Genomic DNA, 27,374 nt, shown 5'->3' on the forward strand with positions numbered 1-27,374 from the left:
GACACTAGTGAGCCAATGCTCTTGCACAAGGGACTGCTGCCTCTAGGACTATCCACCCATCAGCACTTCTGAGCCCAAAGTGCTCCAAGGCAACACAGTTTGTCAGGCCCTGGATGAAACATGCCCTATGACTAGTAGTTTGGCAAATCGTTGTTTTTCCGACTTCAAGCCTAAAAAAACAAACAAAAACTCACACATAAAGAAATGAACAGTACAACAATTATCACTGTTAGTTTGGGGACAATTCACATTTAACATCAAGAGAAACTGGCACTTCTACTGCAATACCTGTACCACTGCAGCCCACTTACTTCCCTAGAAGAAATAGCAACTATGATGCTTGCAACACCACTGGATGGAAAAAACACAGGTAAACTACATTCAAGGCCAAAATGCTCTGCCTGCAACTATTAATTGTTGCAGAAGATTTAAAAACTAAATTTCTCTAAAGAGGTATAGGATACATCGATGACTTCTGCACTACAACAAGCAAAATCGTAGCAACATTAAGGTTGGAAAAGACCTCTGCGATCACCAAGTCCAACTCCAGCCCATCCCACCATGCCAGTGCCCACATCCCTCAGTGCCACATCACCATGGCTCTCCAACACCTCCAGGGATGGTGATCCCACCACCTCCCTGGGCCAGTCTGTGCCAGTAGTGCCTCCCTGCACTTTTGGAGAAGAAACTTCTAATATTCAATATTCAGACTTGTGCTCCAGAGCCTGCACAGCTCCCTGCCCTTCTCTGGACACGCTCCAGGGCCTCAATGTCTTTTCTTGCAGTGAGGGGCCCACAACTGAACGCAGCTCTTGATGTGCGGCCCCAGCAGTGCTGAGCACGGAGGGACGAGCACCTCCGGCTCCTGCTGGCTGCACTGTTTGATATTTGGATCGGTCTCCTGCCAATTTTACACCTAAAGCCTGTGTGACTTAACCAGGAAAGACTGGTGGAATGTAAGAAAAAAAACCCCTCATCTCCTGCCACATTTTGCACAACAAGAAAAGGGTAATAAAAGTAGAACAGACCTCCGATGAACGCTCCAACCCCAGTAACATGGCAGCTTTTTCCACACAGATCTAAACTTATTTCCAATAAATAGAAGTTAAATTAGATATAAAAAAAAAAGCTTGAGTAAGAACATTCATATAGGGGGTTATGTCAGCACAACTACAACCACTCCAGTATTTACTTTGGCTTTTAGCAGCACTCTTTAGCAGAGACACAAGTCCTCATTGTCCACACTGAGCAAAGTAACCCCCTCCCAAAAAACTCGAGCACCATGAATAGTGGAAAATTAAGCAAAACGCTGAGCTCCCACTGCTTTAATTAAATAACATGCGAGCAGCAGCACAGGGCAGACCGCATTTCATGGACTGCTTGTATTTTTAACCTGACAACACCTCCACACTGTGTTTGCAAGTTAATTCAGGCTCTGATGGTTCTCCTCTTTTCATCCTCAAAAAGAGAGATGAAAAGAACATCCACTTTTTCATTTCTCCAGAGTACAGCCTGCCCTCCCTGGCTATTTACATGTTATTTATACCTCAGGTACCAGGTTAGAGGAGGTTTAATTGTTGGTTCTTTTTACCCTTCAGCATCGCTATGGGAAAAGTACTACAGGACAAACCCAATGCTGTGTGCCTTTGGCTGCTCAGCAGTCTAGGTCACACTGCAGCACCACTTGTGGGAAACCCCAAGGCCAGAGACCTGCAGTAATTTTCCTACTGGATGTAACATTACCAACCATCTCCATTAGCAAACAGTGGCAAGTACTTCATGATCAAGGTCTGCAGAGTGCAGAGCAAAGCTAAGACTGGAGGCTGCTGGGCTGCAAACGCTAGAGCTGTAAGAGGGATCCTTTTCTTTCTTGGCCACACTCTGAGGGTTGCAGGATGAGAGGGAGTGGGGTCCTTCTTCCCTGCAATGTACTGTAATAGGGCAGAACAATCTGTGCTGCTGAATGCAGCCAGTGCCAAGCCATCTGCTCCAATGGGAGCCAACCTGAGGCACCTCGGTAGGAAGCATGATGAGTGACAATGGACAGGATGCTGATGGTCAGGGATTCACTGAGAATGACATACAGCAAAGAAGACATCTGTTGCTGTGGTTGGGCATGTGCCCTCCATCCCAGGGTCTCACCCAGAGAGTAGCCCAAAGCCAATGGAAAACCTATTAGATCCCTCCTAACAGCTGGAATACAAACTGAGGACAAAAATTGAGCATTGGCCATTTTCCAAAGCAGAGAACAGCAATAAAGAACTCAGAGAGAGGTTACGTAGCAAAGAAAATGGCAGCAGAGATCCCCCCCTGTTAGGTGTAGAACACTGCACACCTTGTGCATGTTGTGCAAGGGACTTCCAGTTCTGTAAGACTTCAGTCCCCTTGAGTTGTTAGGATCTGAAGCCAGAGCCCACCACTGCCCCCAGCCACCCCTGCAGCTCAGGGCAGGCTGAGCACACAGCCCCCAGGGCCCAGCAGCCCCCTGACTGGTGGCTGTGCTTATTCTGGCCATGAATTCAGCCCTGACAAAAATAATTGCAAAAATGAGTGGAGTTAATACGAGTCAAATGCAAACTTACGCTTGGATTTCCCAAAACAAGCAGTAAATAAAGTAACAGGTGACTCATCTCTCCCTGCCTTTTTGTTTGAACGCTGCCAGACTTAGAGAACCAATTCCAAAACACCAAAACCATCACACTGGTAATTTCCACTGTGAGCCAGAGATGAATTACCTTGAGTAGAGAACAGCACAGCTGAGAGAGATGGGAAGAAAAGGCACGGATCCTACAGGGCAAGGAAATGCTCTGTTGGCTTCATTTTTGCACTCTGGACCATCAACTGTGCCCTGCAGCTACTGACCTGTGAAGGACACCTCCTTCAGGTATCCATGGGATCAGGAAGCAATCAATACACAGTGGGATCCACCAAGCCAGCTCACAGGTCAAGCAGATGTCAGCTTTTCTTACCACTGCATAGTCTGCACAATTACACTCACAACACTTCATTAGTAAGGACCCAGCATTCAGGCTCACATTCAGAGAACTGTTCTAGCATTTAATCACGCTGCTAGGAGTCAAACTGTGTCAGACTTCTTTGGCTTTGCAGCAACCCAGCATACATCCCAGGGTTTCCCTTAATTTGAGACAGGCTTTCAGGAGTACCTTGTTTTTCAGTGTGGGATTTTGTTGCCTTTGCTGTGTTAGCAGGTCTGGTGCTTTTTCCCACATTAGCCGGGTCCCTGGGCTGCCAGATCCCAGCGGGGGTGGTGGGAGCCCCAGCAGCAGCATGGAGGCACAGGAGCAGCACAGCTCCCAGCCTGGGAAGCTGTCCAAGAGGAGGACCTCATAATGCAGGAATGCAACAAATGTCTCCTCTCTAACACATTCTCCTTTGCCTTCAGCCACTCATGGATAGCAGATTTTGCTGGAAGCAGCAGCAATCTAACAGCATCCAGCGACCTTCCAAACCTAAGTGAGGGAATGACTTACAGATGTATATAAATGTACACATAAAAACACACCAAGGTCTCTGCTCTTTGTGCTCTACCCAAGAAATCTCCTAAACATTCCTGGCTTCCAACCCAGAGTAACGCAACACCAGGGAGGGGAGACACTTCTGTATATGCAGAAAGAAGAGATGAAGTTCCTGGAGACTGACCTCAGAAGCACAACTTGCCAGTACACTAATGATGGCTGTAGGATGTAGCAGCAAGGCCTCAAGCCACTGAGCTGCTACCATTAGCACAGGGCTGTGCCAGATTCGTGCTTCAGCCCAGCAGGCACGCACAGCAGCCTCTAAAAGACACAACAGAGGAATCAACCAACGTCTGCTCAGAAAAGCCATGAGAGCTGCTCATAGCTGCACCAGACAGCCAAAAATTCACACCTCCCCAGCTTCTGTAGTGGGGAAATTCTCACTCCAGTGCAAAGCAGGTTCTGCCCCCTCCATCCCAAAGCCACTCTTTGTCTCACTCCAGCTCTTTCCATCATCATCCCACTGCAGACAGAGCTTTCAAACATACAACACACTGCACCTGGTCTTGCAAGTATTTTAAACAAACTTGGCTTCAAGGGAACAACTTCTACAGCGAAAGCCCAGGGAGCTTCCTATGCACTGAATCAGGGCTGTGGCTGGCCCCTGAGAGGGCTCAAACAAGGAATCAGTTGCAACAGTACCCCAGTTTTTGAAGGGATAGCTTGTTCCAACCCATACTAATTGAAACACCAGCTAATGCTGTTCAAGCTTAATTATAGTGTGCAAGCCACTGGGAAGGAATGCTGATGTTTAAAAATATTCTCGGTACTGGTAACAAAAATCTGATAGATTTTGAAAGCTAGGATCTAAAGATGCACGGTCCCACTGATCTTTAAACGAGCACATTGTGTACAGGCCCTTACCATGTTACCCAGGGTCCCCAATATATGAATACATGGTGTAAGCCCTCCACCTCTGTGCTGGGCTCCTGCAGGATGCCTTGACCCCAGCACAAAGCATCAGCTCAAGGACCCCCAGATGCTCAGAGCAGGAGGGACAGGCAGACCATGTCAACCCATGCAGTGCTTTACTTTTTGTAGCTGCAAATAAAAGAGCTATTTTAGTTATTTGTTCATCAGCCCTCATCGAACAATGTAAGAAAACAGGAAACAAACTGAATATTCTATTTCAGGGTTCTAATTAGGAGGAATTAGAGCACAAAGCTAATCCTGGAGCAGAGGCAAATTCAGACTTCACCAGCTGGGAACCTGCTCTGTGAACTGGAAAAGGCAGGATGCTATGGGACACAATGACTGACCCCTTCAAGCGAAAACTTTGCCCAAACACAGCAATAGAGACTTTGTTCTCAAAGGTTTTCAGCCAACTTAATAGGAGCACAGTGATTTTCATCTTGAACCAGAACATGACCACAAAAGAATGTGAGTGCTAGTAAGAGTGTTCTCCAAGATCAAACTCAAATTGAACATTTGGAGAAGAGAACTGTACCAAAGGCACATAGGAACTGTGAGAGAAACTTAAGGAAAGCCAACAGGAGCAAGGAGTGATCATCCCCAAGTACTCAGCTCTAGTGGGGCTGTATATCAGTGCTGTGTTCACTTCTGAGCCCCTCACTGCAAGAAAGACACTGAAGCCCTCGATTGTTCCCAGAGAAGGACATGGAGCTGTGCAGGGTCTGGAGCACAGAGTGATGGGGAGATGCTGAGCAAAGGGGATGGGATCACCTGCACAGGGAGATGGTGGGATCACTGTCCCTGAAGCTGTCCAAAAACCATAGAGATGTGGCACTGAGGGACATGGTTTGTTGGCATGGTGGGGATAGGCTGGGGTTGGACTTGGTGACCTGGGAGGTCTTCTCTAACCTTAATAATTCTACAGTTCTATAACTGGTTTCTCCTACAAGTAAAGCAGCAAAGGAAACTTGGCTATGCTGAAAGATTTTACCTCTAGAAAGAGAAGAAAAACTGTTCAGAAGGGTGAGAGATGCTCAGAGTTGAGCAGGTAATGAAGATCGATGGCATTTCATATTTTTGCATCAGTGGGAGACTCGCTGGAACCTCCAGTCTGTATGTATATATGATGCAAGCACTGCTGAAATGCACAGGAGATTCCTTTCACCTTCAGCAAGCTTCAGCTCACAGCTCACTGGCCTTCTGCCACTTCAAGGAAGTCATTCCATAGTTGACATTTCTCATTCATGTTTTCAAAGTTGTACAATTTCCCTCCCTATGTGGAGCATAAGTAATGAACGTAAGTCACTTCCACACATCAGAATGCCTGCTTTCATTTTCAGCTCAGACTTTCTCTTGTTGAAAGCACAGATATAAGCACAATGCAACCCAGCTGCTGGAGGCAAAGGGGAGCTGTGTGGTGCCCCCTTAGCATTCTCCGCACCCTGCAAGCTTCCTACCACACAGTCAGTTGGAGGGCAAGAAACACATCCCAGCAAGAATAAAGGGAAGAGCCAATCAGGCAAAAGCCATGATAGGAGTCCCTGATGCTCCTGGAGTGATGCACTATGCCATCTCCTAGCCTGGCTTCAACAAACCAAGCCTGCTCTGCAGCCAAGCAGCTATTGGTCTTTCAACAAAATCCCTGTGGAGATAAGGCAACACCAATTGCCTCCCCAGTGCAGGACACGAAGCCAGCTCAGCAGCTGGAGTACCAGGCAGACCCTGCCTCTCCAGCGGACCCAGGAAATCCTTGGCTGTTGCTGTAGGCTGAGTAGCACTGTCAATGAGAAAAATGCACTGAGCCTGCGGAGCTCACCTTCTACAAGTCACTGCCTGCCTACATACTCAGGTGCAGAGAAATGTGACAAAGAAACCTCAACAGGAAAGCTTCCTTTCTGGGAAACGTAGCACAAATGCTGAGACACCTTCCAGTTCAGGTCTGGAGGACTTTAAGGGCTCACACACACACTTGCTGTGCAGCAGCCTGCAAAATACCACGTCTTTAGACTTTTGGACAGCAGTTGTGGCAAACCCTCCCTGATGCTCAGAGCAGATCAGGCTGACATACATGAGAGCATTGGACCAGGCATTAGACTTAAAAAAACAGGAACAGCCAAAGTCAGCAGGATGTTTTCAAAGGAACTCAACTTCAGAATGGCTACAGAACAGTTGTTTTCATACTGTGATCAGTAGACACCTGGAAATTAATTTCTATGCCTTTGTGAAAGGTAACTCAAGAGAAAAGCACCATCTAATGTAAGTCCAAGTTTGCTACACAGGGGCCTGCATTCCCACAGGAAAAGTGTGTAGGGTTTGCGTTCAGCCCACAGAAAACCATTTCTCTTTTGCTTGCCTTGGAAGTGCCAATATCAATACACACACCAGAATCACTGCCCACATCTACATCTTTGTATAATGTGATGCCTGGTACAACCTAGGCAGGCAGCAATAGCTACAAACTCCTGACTTCTGACACCTCACCACCACAAGCCTATTCTTAGTGCCAGACGCCCAGTTTAACACTGGCATGTTACATGGTAAACACTCCTGCTTTCCTGGGAGGGCAGGGAGCTGCTGGCTGCCCACAAGCAAACAAGGCAAGTGCAGGGAATACAAAGCCCCAGATTCAGTGCAGAGAAATAAAGACAGAAACCAGTTTCTCAGCTGCCTCTTCCAAAGGTGTCCAAGGTGCCTGCATCAGTTCTGCTGCTGGAGGAGGCTGAAAGCACAGCTCAGAGGATGGCCATGGAGCACATGCTGCTCCTGGGCAGCTGCCTGCCAGATGGGGAGGAAATGAGAGCAGCTGAGGGGTGCCAGTCAGGGCAATCTGCCTTCACAGCAAGGCACGTGTGCTGCCTCTACAGTCTGTGGAACATTGCGAAGGAGCATACAGTAAAGGTACTGCAAGGAAACTAAAAATAAATCAGATATCCATCAGAAATACAGCTCCAACTCATTGGTTACTGTCTCCATGCAGGGGTTTTATCCAATCCCTGCTTCCAGGCACGCTGCTGACTCCAGAGGGCTCAGATCTCTGCCACGTCTTCACTGCCCTGTTCAGCTACGTCTGATGCTCAGGATCTGACTTCCCCTCTGTGCTCATCTCTTGAACAGAGAACAGACCCTCTTGTTCACCACCAGCACCCAACCTGGTCCCCATCACCACCCAGCCTTAAAGAGCTCCTACAAGAAGTCAGCCAGGGCTACAGCCAGGGCACTTTGTTCCTATAACACCACAGACAGGCAGAGCCTAAGCACCACCCCTCCCTGTGAATACACAAGATAAAGTCAACCATACACAGCATCTGGTGACATCACACTGCAGACTCTGAGCAAATAAAAGCATGGTGAGTTTCATTATACTCTCACTTGGCACAAGCTTTGCTGACTTTCATTCTCACCAACATTAAGCTTGCAGTCATGACTAAGTTATTTTAGGCTGACAGTTTGCTGAAGCCAGCACAGAACCTAAAGCTTGATAATTTTGGCCTAACCCTTCTAAAGTAGCCAGTTACGCTGGGAAACTGAGCTGCTCTGAACTGTGTGGAACAGCGCAGGACTTCAAAATAAATGGATTATGTCATATTTGCTGGCAAACAGCTAACAACCTTGTATATATAATTAAGGAAGAGATTAAAAAAACAACTACTACAGCCAAGCCAGAAAAAAAAACATTCAGTCTCGGCATGTGAAAGAGTTTTGCTGGATGCCACCTGTAACTTCATCCGCCACATTTCAGATGAAGAAACAGCTGGGAAGGTGACACCTCATATACCGAGAGGTATCTGAATATAAAAATCAGCCAACCAATCCACCTACCCACTGTAAACATGAAGTAGTCAACCTATGTGTTCAAATTTCTCTGACAGATATTAGAGCTTTCCCACTGAGATGGTTGGGTGTCCCCATCCTGGAGGTGCACTAGCAAACTCAGCATCACGGAGGCCCCCAGAATCGCAGCAAAGGCCTCCATGCACTGCACTCAGCAGCTCTGTGGCTCTGTTTTACATAGAGGGAAATAAAAGCAGAGAGATTAATGAATTTTCACAGGTCATAGAATAGGAGTGGGTGTCAGGCTGGGAATGTTAAGCCATGCCTACCCTACTCTTCCAGCATACACACTGAAATAAACGATGCTCACAGATATTTGTCACACTTTGGCAGATCTGCAGCCATGGCAATCGCTCTAGAGCAACTTTTCCTCCATGCAGCTTTCAAGAAGCTCTCACAGGCTCAAAGGCAAAGCCGCCCTTTGTGCTTGGGCACCTTCATCACAGAAAAGAGCTGCAGTTCTGGGTTTACTTTTGAAAGCAGTGAAGCACTTGCACTTCAGAAAAAAACACATCTCCAGGATCAGACATACTTACATACACTTAAGAAACAAGTGGATGAAGTCTAAGAGCAGCTCCTCTGAATTAATGCAATATAACCAACAACCTCATCACATAACAGCTATGTGTAAGCAAAGCACTTTAAAACTCAAAGTACTCCAGGGCAGCTAAAACTTCTGAGCTCAAATCATTTTCATTTGTCAGCTCTTATTTTGCTCACACGTGCAGGAATCCAGAGGGCCTCCTCTATGATGGAGGCCCAGGCACACATGCATGACACAGAGCTACTGCTTTGCAAACACACATGCTGTGCTATGGGTTTCTGAGTCAGATATCTGAGGAAAGAATGACTGCCCTGGAACTGGTGGAAAAACAGTAGTACACTGATGGCTGGCTTAATAAAGAACGTAGAATAACTTTTCCCCTTCATCGCAGGGATGTAAATAAAGAAAGGAAATGAGCACTTAATCTCAGCAATCAATCGCGTGCTTACTACTAAGTTTGCTGGACAACTGGAAGCTCCATAATGCACTCGTTTATTTTGCAGGGAGACAGACTCACAGCACTACTACACTGGATGCCAGTGAACAAACTGCAAAACAATGGCTGAGCCAAAGCTTCGTGATGTCAGCACGAGACTGGCCTGCACACCCCCAGGCATCAGACCCAGCTGTTCCAACAGGGATATGTGCTGACCCAAAAGCCTTTGCTCCTAGCACGATCCTCATCCAGCAGCAGTGGAAGGATGGTTCCAGGTTATCCAGTAGATATTTAACCTACGATATGCCATGGGCAAAAAAATCACTTCCTGTCACTATTTCAGCATTGCCACTCAAGAAAGTTTCATGGTTTTGGTGGTTTTTCCCCTCCAGACTTTCATCTGAAACTGGCTTAGGATCTTTAGCTGAAGCCTTTCACATAAGCCACCAAAAAGTTGCATTTGAAATCCATAGGATGCGACGCGCTTTAACCTCCACACGCCAACTGGTGATGGATCGTACAAGCAAGTGGCCACTAGAGGGATATCTGAAATCAGTGATATAGAACCAATCAGTGATTTTCTTCATGGAAAAACAAAGCAACAAAGTCTGTATCAGAGGAAACATACTGTTCTGGTCTTTCCTAAACATCCACCAGCTTCTTGCTCAGCTGCTGTCTGGCAGGTCCAAAGAGGAGGTAATGGAGTGAGCTCTCATGTTTGCTGAGGATGTTCTCAGTTGCAGCCCTCATTTCTCAGGCTCCAGTTACCCAAGGCTGAGAGCAGAGACCTTGCAGACGGTTGTATCAGGAACATTTGTGCTAAAGTGTTCCATTGACTTCTATCAGGTTACAGGGTCTGAATAAGACCCAACAAGCTGAAATCTGTGCTTTGGCTCCCTACTTGGTTTCTCCCAAAAACGTTCCTAACTTCCACACCAGAGCTCACAGTGCTCTGTAGCTCCATCTGTGCTGTCAGATCAGGAGACCTAGAGGAAATAAATCTTTCTTGGTTCAGTAGATCTGGAAGAAATACATCTCCCAGAGCAGAAAAAGCTGCAGTTTGGGTCTATAAACTCTCTGGTCTCACAGCTATGTGCCTAAAAGCCGTCATGACCAGATGTTTTTCTTTATTAGCAGGCTTCCCCAGAGCATAAGCATGGTAAGCAGCTTGGCCATGCACCCTGCAGCAGCACCAGGAGCTGGGCAGTCAGGCAGGAGGTTCAGCTGCAACACTGAACTCCTTTCCATTTGAGTTCCCACTCTGCTGGAGAAGGAAAAAGTAATTGAGAGAGGTTTAATCGTGTTTTTCTCCAGCAAGTCTGCTCTGTTGTACACCTGTATCCATATACTCAAGATACTGGGAAAATTTCTTCTCTGAACAAGTGGCAATACATTGGAATGGGCTGCCCAGGAGATGGTGGGGTCACCATCCCTGGAGGTGCTCCATGGAAATGAAGCACTGAAGGATGTGGTCTGTGGGCATGGTGGGGTGGGCTTGGGGATCCTAGAGATCTCTTCCAACTTTACCAGTCTTATGATTGCATGTGAAGATAGGCTGGGTCCAAAAAGACAGGTGTGATGCTCGTACTAGAACCCCACTGATAGCAGCCTGATTCTCGCTCTGTGAGAGCTTCCTTCAAGGCTCAGGTATGAGGCAAAAAATCCTGGCAGCAGCCTTAGTTTGTGTGAAGAAGTCAGAGCAGAGTTCTGCCAGCAGACAGCTATGAGCTCACCAGTCTGAAATAACAACTCATTGACAAGACCTTGTGGAAGCAACAACAGACTTGTTTGTGTGAGAAATAAGGATGGGGGGAGGGGAAGAAGAGAGAGCACGTATGCCAAGTGTGATTAAATGTGTAACATGAGCCCAGTCTGTGGCTTAAAATGGTAATTTATACTTAAATCCTGATTTGCAGTCAAAGAGTAATAAATTAAGTTAAACTATTTAAAAGCAGTGAGATTTTCATATTCCAGTCACATACACAGTGCTCGTTTCAGATTAATGTTTTGAAAAATAAATGTAACCAATGGCTCCATCAGCCAGCGCTAGAGGAAAAAGTTATTTGAAGAGGCAGAAGACCCAAAAGCAGTTATTACTCTCCATTCACCTATTTAGAAGAGTCTGCGGAGGCTCCTCCAGAATCCTGAGGCCAGTCATCTATGACAACTAAACAGCAGCCTCCTACTGAAGAAGCAATGTATCACCTGGAATGCACTGCATCCAGAAACTGCTTCATGCCATGAGATTTACTTGACATTCACTTGCCCCCTGCTGACCACACACTCCCTTCCAAACCTGAATACCTCTTCTAATCACTGCAGCTGAGCAATGACCATCTCAATGGCCACCTTTAAAGCCAACTCGAGACAAGAATTAGGAGCGGGTGGCCTGTATTTCATTGTTCCTTATAGGCACCAGAACTCTTTCTAACCTTCCAATGTGCATAAATGAGACCCAGCAAGGCTTCTGTTTGTGTTTGAGAAGACAACACAAGCCTTGGCCCCAGTAGTGCCATTCCCAGTCTGACCCTCCATCCCCCAGCACAGGGGTGCTCTTGGGTGCCGGCTATTCAAGTGCACTGACCTGTGCACAGAACTGCTGTGCTTTTCACTTCCCTTCACAGCATTTTTGTCATTGTCTTTTCACACTACAGTGTCAGGCTACAGGAGCAGAACTAATTATTTAAGAAGCATTTTTGAGAGCAAACGCACATCCTGCACTAATCCTCAAGGGAAGTTTATAGCATTAATACACATCTCAGTGCTGAATCTCCTCTGAGCAGGGCACACACAGTGAAACCTTGGGGCCTTGGCATCTCACACCTGGGAGATCTCACACCTGAGAACAGGCTCCTGGGACACTGCTAGTTCACAATGCCAGCCCGAGCCCTGAGCATGCCCCTCCAGAGGCAGTTTCTGCTGCAGCATGTATTTATCTTCCCGCACAGTGCTGCAGCTGGGAGACATAATTACCCCCAAAAGTCAGTTCTCTGTTGGCAGGCAGTGGGAGGAGGCAGCTAAGGACCACACTCCAACATTCATCAGGGAAACAGCTGGCAGCTACAGCCTCAGTCAGTGCAGCTGAGGTCAGCACCCCACACCTGTGCTTCTCAGCTCTCAGTTAAAAGATAAAATAATACAGTGGCTCCTCTCCAAAAAGTTTTTAACCTCAACTGCATCAAAAATAAACGAGTGCATCCAAAAGTGGCATAACAGCATCCCTCCATAAACTAAGTGCTGATAACTAAGGGAGGGAGAAGAGCCCTGCTGCTGTGTCAGTAACATCAGCAGAACTTTGCATTGCATGTTTCTCTTTGACTCTCAAAGCAAAAAGGGACTTCTCACTGCACCTTCTGGTTCCCTAAAACCCAAGCTGATGTTGTCCCAGGGCCCTGATGTAAGGCTCCTTCTGGCCATCAGTCCAACTATGGGAGCTCTGATTTGTTTGGCTGAAGTCTCCTGGGGAATAATACACGGCTTCAAACCAACACATGAGAAGCAAAACAAAACTCAGTGTTTGTATTTGGCAGTTACACATTCAACTTCCATGTCATAATTAGCAGATCAAAGCACGAGCACTAGAAAACAACCTTTTCCTCCGGTTCTCCTAAGTACTTTCTAAGGACAAATGCCTGAAAACACTGAGGAAATAACACAAGCTGCAACTTTGAATTCCTGGGCTGCTCCCAAAGGCACAGCACTGTTATCTCATTTGGGAGCAGCTGCTGAGCAAGCAGCCACATTGAGATTCTGCTGTGCCACCAGCAGACAGCCACCTGCTGTCAGCTTCCACACAACCCACAGCTCACACCACCTTGGCTGCCAGCAGGCAAAAATCAGACCAGAGCAGAGCCATGCATTGCCTTGCCTTGCAGTGGGATCAAAGAGGAAAAACAAGCAAGAAGTCCTATCCAAATGAAGGGGGAAGCCTGGAGCCTGGCTGAAAATACACATAAATGAAAAGCTTATTTTTCTGCCACAGAGAAAAACTAATCCCTGCTGTAGCCGAAACCTTTCAACACTGATGTGGGAGAGCTTATGTGAGCCCAGATGCAACATTCGGGTTTACATGTGCTCCCCTACCTTCTGCTTCAGCATGAATGTAGATCCTCCTAAGCCCTAGAGAGCAGGTGGAACAGTTTCAAGTTTAATGCATTTTCTGGCCCAGATCAGGATCTGCTTTTGTTTAGGAAGAGATGTGCTGTTCCTGCCGGCACATACAGGCAACAAAAGGTTTATAGCAAGCAACTGGTTCATTTCCATGTGTCCCAACACAAGGACAAGAGGGGTAACACCAAAGCTGACACCTTCAGCAGTGCCAGCATTTGAAGAGACCCTGGAAAAGAACATGGCTTTGGCAAAACATACTACAATCCCCAAATAACATTCTGATTTTTCATCCTGTTTTCCTAGTTACACATTAGTAAGTGGGGAAGATATGTTAACCATGTAAAAAATGGAACTCCACTCCTTGAATAAGGTCTTATTTCCCAGCTTTTTGTCTGTCTCAAATAGACAATCACCCCCCTCAAAGGAACTGCACAAGCACAGCTCAAGCCCTCCTTACTGAGTCTCTGATACAACATTAAGCCATTTGTTTATCTGTCTGTTATTTCTTCCTCTAGCCTGAAATTTTGATGCATGTTGGCCCCATTAGCTCTAATCCACCTTTGAAGTTTAAGCTAAAAACGTCATCAGCCTAAACTATGCTTCATTAAAATAAAGGAAATGAAATGCACTCCAATAGGTTGGAATAATACAAAGCCTGAGCCATCATCCCAAGGAAAGACGTTCCAGGTGCCAACACAAGCAGCCCCATGTGCTCATCATGGCCCCATCCCCACCCCACAGCCCACATGGCCTCTTGGGATGCCCCAAAGCATCGCCAGCAATGGGCAGCTCCCCATGTTCTGCACACCATGTGTACTGCTGCTCTATTTTTAGAGCATCCTGATCCTGCACATGAAGACTTTCAGTCTCAGAGGACTTAGATAAACAGCTGCAGGTGTTGCAGTGCTTTAAGTAAAAGATGAGGAATGCCCTTCAATCCACAGCTCAGCTTGTACGCTGCAGGCAGACAGGCAGGATACTGTGTCCCATAATTTACTCCCTCAGTCCCCTGGGATCCTGGATAGGAACAGACTACAGGATTCTTTGTGGTCTTCTCACCCCTACTTTGTACTTAATAAACATCAAATAAATCCTGAAAATTAGTTCTCCTCGACATCTGAAACCATCCAGAAGCTGTTAGTAAGAAATAACATCTGACAACAAACTCTCTCCCTCTGTGTTTCTTTGTGACAGCACAGTATCTTACTGGTATTTCCCCCTATACATGCAAAAGCTGCATCACAAGGCATCTTGCAGACCATTCCCTAAGAAGCAATGAAGTACAGCCACGTCAGATGGCTTGTGTTTTCAAAGATATGAAACACACAGCATTACACAATACAATTTAAATCAAACCCCACAATGTATAACATTAACTAGTTCCAGAGAGTGCTTACACATTTTCATGGCATGATCACTCCCCAAGCACTCATTATGAAAGACCCCAATATTCACACTCTTGTTTTGCGAACGAACCCTGATACAAGATGTGAGGCACGATGTTCTCCAACACAACAAAAGAGGCATCGGATCTGACAATTTAAAAGCACAGCAGGAAAAGAGAAAAAGAGAAACAGCTGCTGCCCAGCAAATGTTTGCCATCTCGCAGTCGATGCTTAGTTTACCATTTCTCTGCAGTGTTGCGATGAGTTCAGCTGCAGCAGAGCAGTTGAAGCCTTGCTGTGCAGACCTCAGTTAGGCACAGCCGTAATTTCGGCTTCCCAGCAAATGTTTCTGCTGGATGATTCCATGATGTCATTGCATAAGTTTGCCAAGGCTTGGATGAGCAAGGCAGACCCAAAGGACTAAGTTACTGTGGATATTGGGAAGGAATCATCCCTTCAGCCTTCCACAGTTTTCCATTTCTAACACATATTTACAGCACTGAAGCGTAAAAATCACCTCAGTAGGGAAGTAGAATCAAGAAACGTCAATTACGGATATTGTCTCTGGTCCTAACCAAGTCAGAACACTTGCATAGGCTACCCAGCCTTTCTTCCCAGTTTCCCCAGCTAGGAAGTAAAGTTTTTACTCTTAGACTTTCTCCAGATGTAGTTACTTCAGTGCAAGGCCTTTGGAAGACAGATTAGCACAGCATGTTGCACAACATGTTAGTCACCGGACTCACAGCTCCAAGGCTGCACAGGTCCCATCCCACCCCACATTAGTCTGTGATCAGAGCCAGCAGGATGCAGTCTCAGCACCCCCAACCAAGCGATGCTGGCTGTAAAGATAGATGTGACCTTGTTGCACCAACAGAAGCAAACACAGCACACCTGAAAGCCAATGCTTCCCAGGGAGACCTAACACCCACCAAGGTTTCCCATGGCCTCTTTATCTTGCCAGCAAGTATCTTCACGCGGAATTCCTCACATTTAGAAGTAAACTGTTGTTCAATAAGATGGCACTTAATTCTGGTATCATGAGCTAGCTGTACACTAATGATGTGGAATTATAGAAGTTACCGTTCTTAGACTGATCTCATCAGCTTCTAATTTTGGCTACCACTCACTCTTTGGAGTCCAAACCACTCTCCATGGAGCAGCGTTACAGCATCCCCAGTGACTCAACACCCAGCCTTCCCCCCTTCCCCCCCAGCTCACATTACCATTTTTGAAACACAAGGGCACTCCATTCTGCCTGACAGGCTCAGGCTTTCAACAACAGCCCAATTCCTGCTTCTCAGCGCCAACTCATTTACACAGGTACTTAATCCCCAGGGTGCTAAAAGATGAGACAGCAAACAGCCCCTCGCTAACAGGTATTCGAAGGTGAAATTCGAAGGTGAAGCTTTCCCTGCTGCACTGACACCTAATCTGAACATAAGATAAGCGTAAGCCAGAACAATAACTGCTGCATAAGTACACTTTTACTCTGCTCACTCCAGTCAAGTGGTCCTTATCTATCATAGAATGGCTTGGGCTGGAAGGGACCCCAGGAATCATCAAGTTCCAACCCCCTGCCACAAGCAGAGCCACCAAACTCCAGATCTGATACTAGCCCAGGCTGCCAGGGCCCCATTCAACCTGGCCCTGAACACCTCCAGGGATGGAGCATCCACAGCCTATAACTGAGTGGATTATTTCAAAGAAATAAACCCGTTTCTACACTCGTCCAGAACAAGGAAAAAAAGCCCCAAAGGTGGCCGGGGTTATTGCAGGCAAGGGTCCATTCCCAATGGGCCTCCCGATTCCTGGAGGGGGAAGGAAGGAAGCATTTAACTGCAAGGACTCAGGGCGCAGCATGTCAGTTGGCCTCCGACCAAGCAGCCTGCTTAATTCATTAGGGCGTATGCAGCCAGCAAGTCCTTCCCAGGCTGCTCACCACCACCACAAATCATCATTAGGACCAAGAGGAAGAACGGAGTACAAGGCTGCCTGGGGTACAGCTTGTTAGGGACCAGGCTAATAAGGACTGGCACATACTGACACAGAAAATTCCACATCTGCTTCAAACTCATTCCTTATCTCCTGACCCATCTTTGCCATCACTCAAAACTTCCACCTTAGAAATCTGAGGAATCCACAGCCCTCAAGCAATACAGCGCCCATATGGAAGTTAAAGAGATGATACATGTTTCCAATTTGCATTCTGAAGATCTACACTTGGGTACTTCTGAATGCTGACTTACTCAAGAAGCTTTTAAGTATAAATCGAGTGGCAGCAAAGGAATGCAATGGCCACCACTCCACTGCCACTCAACCCAAAGGCACAGCACAAGAACATGGGAACGCAGCCATAGATAGCACTTGCTCAGCTCCGGAGCCTGCTGATCTTAGAGTTCTTTTCCAACCTATGTTATATTTTATTTTACATTTCCCCTCAGTGGGTCTCCTCTCAGGGGGCTCTTCATGTCCCAGTGTCCCCAAACCCACTGAGGAAGTGCCACTTCTGCAGGTGCAGCTCTCTGGTGCAGCTCCCCAGAGCTGCAGTGCCTTTGCAACTGCTGTGACATTTAGGCATTCTTGTTTTGAAAAGCTTGCCATTTTCAGCACAAGTTTTTCCAGGCTATCCATGCCTTGTGTCTGCACACAGCCCTTTTAAGAGTACCACCCCACTTGTTAAGGAAACTTGGGCATATTTGCAAGTTATCTTGGGTCATAATCTCATAAACAATCCTCACAAACACTTCTACACTGCGGTGAGGCAGTAAGTCAATTAAGCATCGTGCAAGGAATACACTAAAAAAAGCCTCATAAAGGCAATCTGTGCTCTGCAGGACTTAGAAGAAACTAAAAACAAACCTTTATTCTGCACTTTTACAGCAAGAAACATGCCAAACTCTGCACTGGCCAACAGGTCCACAGCTACAGCTCCTGCTGCATCACACAAACACTCAGCAAGCACACCTTGCTCCAACACAGGTGTGCAGAGGCCTGACAGCATCTACTCACACGGAATCATTATGGTTGGAGAAGGCTCCTAAGACCCCCAAGGCCAACCCCAGCCCATCCCACTGTGCCCACTGACCACATCCCTCACTGCCATGTCTCCACGGTTCTCAAACAGGCACAGTGACTCCATCAGCTCCCAGGGCAGCCTGTGCCTTGTTGCTCTTTCTGAAAGCCTATCTGATGGGTTGGGATCCAGAACGGCAGAACTCCTGTGAACCTGCACACTGGTAAGCACGACACGCACCCACATCCGTGGCTGGGGGCTGTGGGGAGCACGCATAGCCACAAATACCCCATGCACAGGGATTCAGCAGCCAGGAGCCTCCCCACTGAGCTCAGCAAGCTGCGGGTCAGGCCCTACATCCCCATTTCCACGCGTACTCGCTTATCCATGTGGGGCAGGTCCCGTTGTTCTCATCATTTACATCCAGATAAGAGATTTGTTTCCAGCTCTGCAGACAGATGCAGACAGCGCAGCCCACATGGGCTCCGACGCTCCGCACACGGCGCTCCCCGATCCATGCGGACACAGATCCCCCAGCGGACGCCCCGCATCAGCGCTCCTTCCCGTCGCCCACCCGCACTGGAGGCACAGCGAACGAGCCGCTCCCCCTCACCGCGTTCTGCGGCTTCGGAGCGGTGCCCGGCTTCGCTCCATCCCCATCCCCGCAGCACCGCGCGGCCCCGGCCCCCTTACCAGAGCGCGATCCTGCTCTTGGGGTAGCGCAGCCGCTCCACGCAGCCGAGGAAGTGCGGCAGCGCGCTGGCCGCGTTGCGGGCGATGATGGCCAGCAGCACGGTGGGCTTCTGCAGAGCCGACTCGGGCAGGGGCTGCGGCTGCAGCTCGGGGTCCGACGGCGGCGGCGGCGGCGGCTCGGGGGGCAGGCTGGTCCCACAGCCGAGCAGCAGAAGCAGCAGGAGGAGGAGGAGAGCGGGATGGAGGGCGCGGGGCGCCGTGCACACAGCCATGATAGGCGCGGGGCCGCGGGGAGGGGCAGCGGCGGCCCGGCGCCCCGCAGCCTGCCCTATAGCTGCCCTATAGCTGCCCTATGGGCAGCGCGGATCCCCCGGCTCCGCTCGGCGCGGCTCGGCCCGCCCCCACGGGCTGCAGGGCGGAGCCGGCGACGGGCAGGTGGAGGCGGGGCGGATAGTTCGATACGCCTCGTGTGGCTGCAGCGCACCTGCGGCTTTAATGCCTGTCCCAACAGCCAACCTGCGCCTGTGGGACGGCGATAAGGTCTCCCCCGCTCTCCTATCACGACTTCAGTAAAGGGTCTCCAGGTACGCTGCGATCGGAGAACCTCCTACAGTCCATAAGCATCCACCGGAGCAATTAAGGAGGACGTGTTCCTGTTTCCCCTCCGTGACATCTTTCTAATTGTCCCTCTAGAACGATGTGCTAACGAGGCTTTCCTTTCACGCTGCATTGGCCACATGTCGCTGTTCCGCTCAGCTTCATTAACCACACGGAAGGAGCAGTGCTGGCATCCACACCAAGGGATCAGGGCCCCGAAGGAGCCGGGCACACACGGTGCTGCCGCAGACCCCTCACTGGTGGCAGATGCGCTGTGTGTGACACACAAGGCTGGCACCCAGCGCTTCCCAATGCACTGAGCCACGGCTGCTCCAGCTGTACCACGTTGTTTCCTAAGCCAGGACCCTCTTCCACACGCACAGGGTCCAAACCCATCCAATTTAACCTTCTGTTTCTCGCTCAGCCCTGGTGTTTCCCCTTTGCAGTGCCGCCATCTGGCTGCTCCCAGCTCTGCCTTGAGTGCACCCTCAGCCAGCTTGATGACGCCCAGCAGAGCGGTGCAGTCGATGCAACAAGACGAAGGGATGCCGTCCAGAGGGACAGGCTGGAGCAGTGGGTCCGCGTGAACCTAATGAGGGTCAACACGGCACTGGAGCAATCCCAGATACGTGTGCGGACTGGGAGGAGAACTCTCCGCACAGAATGACTCGGGCTATAACAGCACACTATTTAGTTTTGCCTTCGTTTGCCTCCTCCTTCCTACACCCCTCAGTGTCGCTCCCCCCGCAGCCGTCAGGGAACAGCGTGGAGGCGGAACTACAAGGGCGGGCAGCGCTGCGTTGTGCCGCCCGGAGCTCGGCCGTGTTGCACCGGGGGAGCATGGAGGAGCCATGCGGGGCGGCGGAGGGCGGCTCGGGAGCCAAGAGGAGCCGGGCGGGGGGCAGCGGTGACGATGCTGCTGATGGTGGAGACTGGATGGCCGCGCACCCCACGGTACGGGGCGGGGGCGGGTCGGGCTGCCCGCTGTGCGGGGATGGAGGCGGAGGGAGCTTCCTCTGACCGATGCTGCCTTCTGGCTTTCAGTTCACAGCGATGATGTCCCTCGATATATCCAACAGCTCTCAGATCTATGCTGCTTTCCTGGTGTACCTGGACCTCCTGGAAGGTAATTGAATGAATGGACTGGATGAGCATAGCAAAAATGCATTCACATGTACTCAGGTTTTATGACAGCAGAGCCATTCCTAGTAAAGTCCTTGGCAGTGGTTTTCAAACTAGATGCAGTGATCGTTCCATAAGTAACGCTGTGTTTTGGCACTGCAGATTCCCATCACATATCTGTAAGAGCCTTTGCAAAGGTTAGGGCTTGCCTTCATCTGCTGGCATGGCTGCAGTGCCAGGAGAGGAGCAGGGGAAGAAAGAATGAGGCAGAAAGGAGAGGGTACAAGCTCAGGGGTTGTTGTGGCAATAGAATGCTCTTCTGTGTGTTAATATTAAGGCTTCTAAATCACAGCAGCTCCCTCAGAGTCCAGATTAGGAACTGGCAGAAGTGCCCTGGCGTCATTGGGATGCTGGTGGCTGGAAAGGTCAAGGATATCTGTAGGAAAGAAGGGTGCCTGGTGGCAATAATTATGGCAAGCTTTGTGTAGTCTTTTGGAGCTTTACAAGAGTGGAATAGAGTTATGTGACAATGAACAGTGTCTTTTATAGTTAGGGCAGTGAGGCACTGACACAGGTTGCCCAAGATGTGGTGGGTGCCCCATCCATGGAGACTTTCAAGGCCTGGCTGGACCAGGCTCTGAGCACCTTATGAATCTGTGCATGTCCCTGTTCATTGCAGAGGAGTTGGACCAGGTGACCTCCAAAGGTCCTTTCCAACTCTAAGGATTCTATGATTCTAAAGCTCTGCAAACTCTCCCAAACTGGCTTAATTGAAAAGGAGGGCAGGCAGTGTAATAAATGTTCCATAGGAGCACTCAAAAAGGGAACTTAGCGTTTGCATGGGCTGTTTGTCTCTCCTGGGAAATGTTCTGTGAGGAGAAGGAGGGAAACAACCAAAAATGTTAAACAAAATTTGAAACCTAATATTTGAATGAATGAAACTTGTGTTTTGTGTCCTGATCCTTCTCATCGACAACTGACCTTTTTAGGGAGAAGCTGGCATGAAGTGAAGCACGTTGGATTAGCAGAACTGCAGCTTGTATGCTTACATGCCCGTGAAAAAGAGCAGGCTGATCTCCAAGTGATGGTGCCAATACCTGCGGACGTGTTAGTGAGCCATGAGAGGTGAGGCTGTGCTCAGTGTTTGGATCCCATTGCCCATAGGTTAAAAAGAAGACTAGATGAGAGGCTTTCAACTGGAGGTGCCTCATACTTGCTGAGAATCTAACGCACAACTATCCTTTGAGCTGTGATCTCGACACAGCATGTTTTAGATACGCTATGTTTTTTGCTTAGGCTTCAGGAGTGACAAATCAGTCTTTAGCAACAAACTTCCATCTTAATTCTGTGCTTTCCTAAGAGTGTATCATCAGAAGCAATTTGTGAGGGGGAAGAGAATGGCTCAGCAGATTGATGGATTCAAGTGCTATCTAGTTACTGAAGAGTCTTCCATTGGCAAACAGTGGTCATTTCTTGTGGGCTCGGTTTCATAAATACAGTGTGATAGAGCAGATCTGCTTACAGGACTTGCAGGATGGTAAACTGAGCAGCAAGTTGCAATATGGGGCCTTTGAGAAATTGCTCCTGTGTGCTGAGTTACTGTGTTTATTTAACGTAGTAGGTTTCCACCTACGTTGGAAACTTTGATTCCTAGGAATTGAGTCAAAGCCAGCAAGTACGTTCTAATTAGTTTTTAATGACAGGGAGATGATGTGCTGTGTGTACGTCCTATCTGGTACTGTTTCACTGGGGCTTTTCACTTGGAGCCTCTGGACTTGTTTGTTTTGTGGTGATGCTGTTTGCTCTGCTGCTGGCATCAGTGTGCATGGAATCTGTTACTGGAAGGATGTGAGTTAGAGGAGCAAAGAGTGAATGCATCACATTGATTGAAAGTACAGTTTGTGACTAGGTTTTGCTATAGAGCAAGTGCAGAGAGCACATTGTCACTAAAGTGAGCCAAATGTTGGGCTTTAATGCCAGGTGAGTTCATTAAAGCCTGTATATGCTTGATACAAGCATGTACTGTCTTCCTGCTTGACAACAGCTTTAGGAATTTCAGGTCTGAATACAAGTAAATGCAGTTCACTTAACATTAAAGCAGAAGCCATTGGAGGTGGTTGGGAAGGTGAAAATAGTCTGTCCTCATTCCTGGGCCCTGAAGGTTTGTGCTATCTGCATAAGCTGCTAGTAGTTGGCAGTGTTTAGGTCAGTATTTCCTTGCTCAAATAGTAAGCCTGGGCACGAGCTGCACGGGTGGTTTTCTTCGCAAAGCCACTTCAGCACAACCCTGCCAAGCTCTGCCTTCCCAGGTGGCTTGTGGAGATTCCTGTTTGGCTGACACTCCACAAGGACAGTGTCCTTAAAAGGCCATAGTGAAGCTGGCATGGAAATTACCAGCGGGACACCCAAACGACCCATTGGTAAATATGACTGGCTTGAAAACACCCAACAAAACGTTCAGTGTTTTTTAGTTTACTGTAAGATTTCCTTTGTCTGAAGGTAGAGGCTGATGTGCACGCTGAGATCCATGCTCAGAATTGTAACACCTCAAAGGGGTTGAAGCAGTTAAGTACAGGTAGTCCTGCCTCAGATCTGGCAGAAATGAGATACTGGATCTAATAGAATCAGGCACAGTCTATCCCAGACAAATGACATTGGCAAAGCAATAAACCACCAGACCATATGATATGACCCTGTCCCATTTGTTAGTTATATGGACGTGTTGGAACTGAAGAATGAAGTAAGTTACACCTGGTTATGAAGACTGTGGAGTTTTAGGCTGTAATGGAACGACAGTAGCAGGGTGGCATAATCCTTGCTGCAGCAAATAAGAACAAGCCCAAGTGCAGCAGCCACAGTTACAGAAATGAAGAAAAAGAACTTCTTACCTTTGGAATGCCTCAGGTAGGCAGTGATCTCCAGCAAGATACTCTCAACTCCACTGCCAACCCTTGAGGTCTGGGAAGGGCTGGATCCTGGCTCCATCCCTTGTGTCACTCAGGTACATTGATTGCCCTTAAGCTCCCCTGGATTGGCCCTGCCTTCCCACCAGGTGTTCAATCACTGCTTCAAGCCTTGACTTAGCATTTCTGCTAAGTCATTAAAAATTAAGGCATTAAAAATGTCTTCAGTGGCTTCTAAATATAAATTCTTTATCAATAGCTGCAAAGTGACTGGTGTGGCTTATTCATTTGAGTTAGACACGCTTCCTGACTGAACTAACTACAGCCAGTGTACCTCACAGAACTTTGCCAAACTGATTTCTCCCTTTTTGCATAACTTGTTTTCTTTTTCAGCTTCCATGGAAAAAGAAGGCCTTCATATTCCTTGGGGTTTCAGTTTGTTCCTCTGATGAGTGAGGCACACGGTGTTTTCTTTGGTTCTGTTTTCTTTTCCATTACAAAAACATGAGGTTTTTTTTCCTCTTGCATCCCATATTCCTGTAAGAAAGAAATCCCAAGAAACAGCAGCGTCCATTTATACACTGTTCCCCCTGCCCCACACCACATGTTTCTTCCCCTGTATTTCAATGCTTGTATCAACTTGTATGGACACTCAGCCCTGCCTTGCGTGGAGGGAGCTGTTCGGGTTGGCTGAACCTGCAGTGAATTATTCATCCCAGTACAAAGGGCAGATTGAAAGCCTTTGGCTTTTATGGTAAGGAAGGCAGTAGTTCAATTTCAGCTCAATGGAGCACTATACAACCTCCATAAAACAGCTCTGAGCTCTCAGTGTTTTCCCTGCTTCCCAGAGGCATCACATGGGATAGACCACTGAAATACCTGTGTTGGCCACAGAACTTTCTGCCAGCATTCTTTGCTTTATGATTCTGTTCTCTTGGTGTTTGGACAGTCAGTTGAGATCTCAAGCCTGAAGTTCACCCACCATATTTTTAAGCTATTATTTACAACAGTAATAGAAGACAGCTAAATTCCCTGTTGTGATGTAGTTCGAAGGCAGCACTAAGGGCAGATGCAGTGTGACCTTAGCAGTGATGTTACCTTACTGCAGCGGTCACTGCTTGACGTTCAGTAAGTTCATTCTGCTTTTTCAATTAATTCTTTTGTAGAAAGCTGGCAATCATTGCTTTGCATTTCAGATGGCCTAGAATCACAGAGTCAGTCACTTCTTGCTTTCTCCCCCCCACCAATATTCTTAGAGGCATCAAAAGGATTTAAAAATATATATATATTTCCTAGATAGCCAGAGGGTATCTAAGGAAAAGACTCACCAACTCTGAGGCCTTTAGTGAAGATGGATTCTCACCAACATTGATGCTCACCACAGGAACTCCAAAAAGAGATGCTACCTTAGTGGTGGTCAGCCCTTAAATGGAATCTGGAGAGGTGGAATCAAGCTCCACCCCTTCCAGGAGCACAGCTGAATTACCTTCACCTGTCCTCCCACAGCTGACTCATTGCTTGCCTCAAATGGTTAATCAGAGGTTCAGGCTGTGATCAACAGTTTCCCTTACAATGTCTGATGCTGCAAAGAAACTTGGTGAGCGTGCTAGCTGTCATCCTTGTTGGATGCCTTCAGGGAGGAGCAGAAATGCAGGCATCTGATACAGACTTCCTGAATTCCAAGGCTTATTCTTTTCAAAGATACTGTCCCACCGATTTGCAGATGTGCTGATTATAGTCTGCACGAATACAAGTTCTTGTTTTGGTGCTTCCTGCATGGAGAAAAGGAATCTGCTGTTAGGGCCTGGCCACTTCTGTGATCGAGGCACATTTTGTAAGTTTAGGTGCTAAATGGTGGGGAGATAAAGGTCTGTGTGTCTGTGCCTGAAGTTGTAAGAAGAAATCACGAGTGATGGTGGGTCTGTGTCCCTGGAGGTGTTCAGGAGCTGTCGAGATGTGGCCCTGATGGATGTTATCAGGGGGCATGGTGGGGTGGGTTCAACTAGATGATCTCAGTGGTCATTTCTAACGTTATTGATACTCTGAGGAGTGTAGATCTAATGCCTGGATATCCATCCAACCTCCTGAAAGAGTAGGAAGATAAATGGTAACAGTTACTAAAGGAAATATAAGTGAGATTCTGCTTAGCTGACAGGTAAGTACAGGGCCTGTTCAATACAGCTTCATTGGGGGGGCATCCCAAAATATTTCTCCAAGGAAGCTGTGCTGTTTTCTATCTGTTTTCTTCCTTTCTGTTTCTCATTCTCCTGCTAGGGAGAGGTTAACCTCTGCTGCCACAAAAAGAACAACGGATTGTTATTCCCTAACGGGATTGCTGCCAGCAGCCTGGCCCCACCACTGGCTTTTGTTCAGAGCTCCCTTCAGACAGGAGCTGTTGAGGTGTGACACCAGTTCTTGCTCTGTGCACATACAGCATTCTGAAAGGACAGCTACAGTCCTTTCCCAGGCCCTTATCACCCACAGGTGCATGAAGCCCCTCACTAGGTGCATTGCCAGAAGGCTTTGCAGTGTTTGAGGCATGGCTCATATGGGAATGCATTTCTGAGGAGGATGCTTGCTGCAGCAGTGCTTGCTGAGGCAGTGCTGTTCTCAGCTCTGAGCTGAAAAATAAGTGGCTTGTTATTCTTATACCGAACAGGAAAAATTGCATAACTTTGTCTTAAATTTTTAAGGAAGATGTTGTTTATGCTGACTCTCCTGAAGAACATCATTAGTCTTGTGGCTTCTAGTCTAGACAGGGAGGTAGAGAAGCCTGGCTTTAGTTCCTAGGTCTTCCACAGGCTCATAGAGAACTGTAGCACAAAGACTGGACTACTAGAGATCTACTGGATCTCTACAAATGGAAGAAGTCTTACTTGGTTCTGTGTGTTTTTTGTTAGAGCAGTTGTTAGACTTTCTCTATGCAGACAAACTTTTAGAACAAAACAGGCTTTTTACTGGATAATCCCCTTCCAGCTTTTTAAATAGCAGTTGTGCTGGAGCCTTGTTGAAAGGCTCAAATGCAAGTTTCTATTACTCCCAAGCTTTGCAGGAGTTTTTGGGGGGCTAGCAGGTATTCTTGCAGGAATGGTATTAACAATAAGAAAATCAAATAGTGTTAAAATACCTCTCAAGTTAGAGAATCCACAGTAGGAAAAACTCTTCAGCTTTGAGTGTAATCAGTATAGAGACCTACAAAACCCAGCTTCTTCCTGTGTGCCCTCAGCAGGTTGTTATGGGGTTCTTTCTAACTGACTGTTTTCTCTTCAAGGTTAAGAGAAATCATGAAGAAAGCTGCTCTCCCCCCCGACAACCCTGACACCCCACTGTCAATTACCTTGGCCATAGTTGAGACAGATTCCACAATAGTCTACTACAAAATGACTGATGGCTTTGTGTTACCAGAGCCTCCCGATGATACTGAAGATGTGGACAATAAACAGTGGAAGAGGAAAAGGAGGAAGCTTTCCAAATCATGAAGACAAGCAGACTATTGAACTGCTCAAACAAAAATCCAGGAAGTTATGTGTGTAAATAAGCAGCATGCAGAAGTCTGCCTTCTGCATATCAAGTGAATGTTCATGGAGAATGGAGCTTTCTTGCAGCTACACTGTAATAAAATACCACTCAAAATATGAAATGGGTCATGCTTTTGAGACAGATTGCTCCTAATTAATATCAATAAATATACTTCTCAGAGGTTTGCACTGCAGGACCTCTGATACCTTTTTGGGTACATAACAGAATGTACACCTCCTTACCCATGTTATAAATGTTTAATAAAGGTCAATCTTAACAGTATTCCTGCCAGAAATCATTACTAAGGGCTTTGTAGTTCACAGTGTCTTCATCTTAATGCTGTCGGAAGTGCTTGTGCTACCTCCCAGGTTACATTTCTGAAGGCTTCTTGCAGAAGTAACTACATCTTTCACATAATGGCCTTCCTCAGATTAAACTTGATGCCATCCTACTTAAAGCTGCTTGAGTACAAGAATGTCCTTGCCTCCATCATCCAGGGGGAAACATGTTAATGTGGGGACCTTGTTACCTGCAGGGAGCCCTTTGCTGGCTCACTCATCCAGGAAAGCTACTTTGGAGCACTGGATTAATTCTCTGACACTGCCCCTTGTGATACCATTGTTTTCCTGGTCTTGGTGATACTTCATTCTGCTGTAGGCTATGACCACAATGCTGCTCTTGGATATATTTTATGCACTCTGCTGCATACTTCCTAAAGCAATCTTAGACTTTGCTAGGCTACATACTATCAGGTAACTCATCCCTGTTAGAAG

At 47.5% G+C, this 27,374-nt stretch overlaps 2 protein-coding genes and 1 long non-coding RNA gene across 3 annotated transcripts in view; 2 read left to right on the forward strand and 1 right to left on the reverse strand.

Moving 5' to 3' along the window:
- COLGALT2 (collagen beta(1-O)galactosyltransferase 2) overlaps positions 1 to 18,847 on the reverse strand; it is a 29,578-nt gene extending 10,731 nt beyond the window's left edge. Inside the window, exon 1 of the mRNA XM_015869828.2 lies at positions 18,461 to 18,847. Within this exon, the coding sequence (XP_015725314.1) occupies positions 18,461 to 18,732 (272 nt within the window). The 5' untranslated portion in view covers positions 18,733 to 18,847. The remainder of the gene's footprint in view (positions 1 to 18,460) is intronic.
- On the forward strand, positions 7,946 to 9,884 carry LOC116653737. The gene is made up of 2 exons (XR_004308103.1): positions 7,946 to 9,542; positions 9,652 to 9,884. It is a non-coding gene; the product is annotated as an uncharacterized LOC116653737 (long non-coding RNA).
- A 755-nt stretch (positions 18,848 to 19,602) lies between the features above and the next one.
- TSEN15 (tRNA splicing endonuclease subunit 15) lies at positions 19,603 to 26,883 on the forward strand. Its single transcript, XM_015869830.2, has 4 exons — positions 19,603 to 20,011; positions 20,102 to 20,183; positions 21,169 to 21,304; positions 26,354 to 26,883. The coding sequence occupies exons 1-4, from the start codon at positions 19,721 to 19,723 to the stop codon at positions 26,559 to 26,561; spliced, it is 717 nt and encodes a 238-aa protein (XP_015725316.1). The 5' UTR covers positions 19,603 to 19,720; the 3' UTR covers positions 26,562 to 26,883.
- Positions 26,884 to 27,374: the final 491 nt, after the last annotated feature.

This window comes from Coturnix japonica, chromosome 8 (assembly GCF_001577835.2).
Source record: "Coturnix japonica isolate 7356 chromosome 8, Coturnix japonica 2.1, whole genome shotgun sequence".
In the NCBI taxonomy this organism is placed as follows: domain Eukaryota; kingdom Metazoa; phylum Chordata; class Aves; order Galliformes; family Phasianidae; genus Coturnix; species Coturnix japonica.

Bases quoted from the DNA above. Each gene is read 5' to 3' on its own strand.
- TSEN15 (XM_015869830.2), top strand. From the start codon at position 19,721: ATGACTCGGGCTATAACAGCACACTATTTAGTTTTGCCTTCGTTTGCC. The intron at 20,012-20,101 runs GTACGGGGCGGG...TCTGGCTTTCAG, and splicing joins GGATGGCCGCGCACCCCACG to TTCACAGCGATGATGTCCCT. The intron at 20,184-21,168 runs GTAATTGAATGA...TGACCTTTTTAG, and splicing joins GTACCTGGACCTCCTGGAAG to GGAGAAGCTGGCATGAAGTG.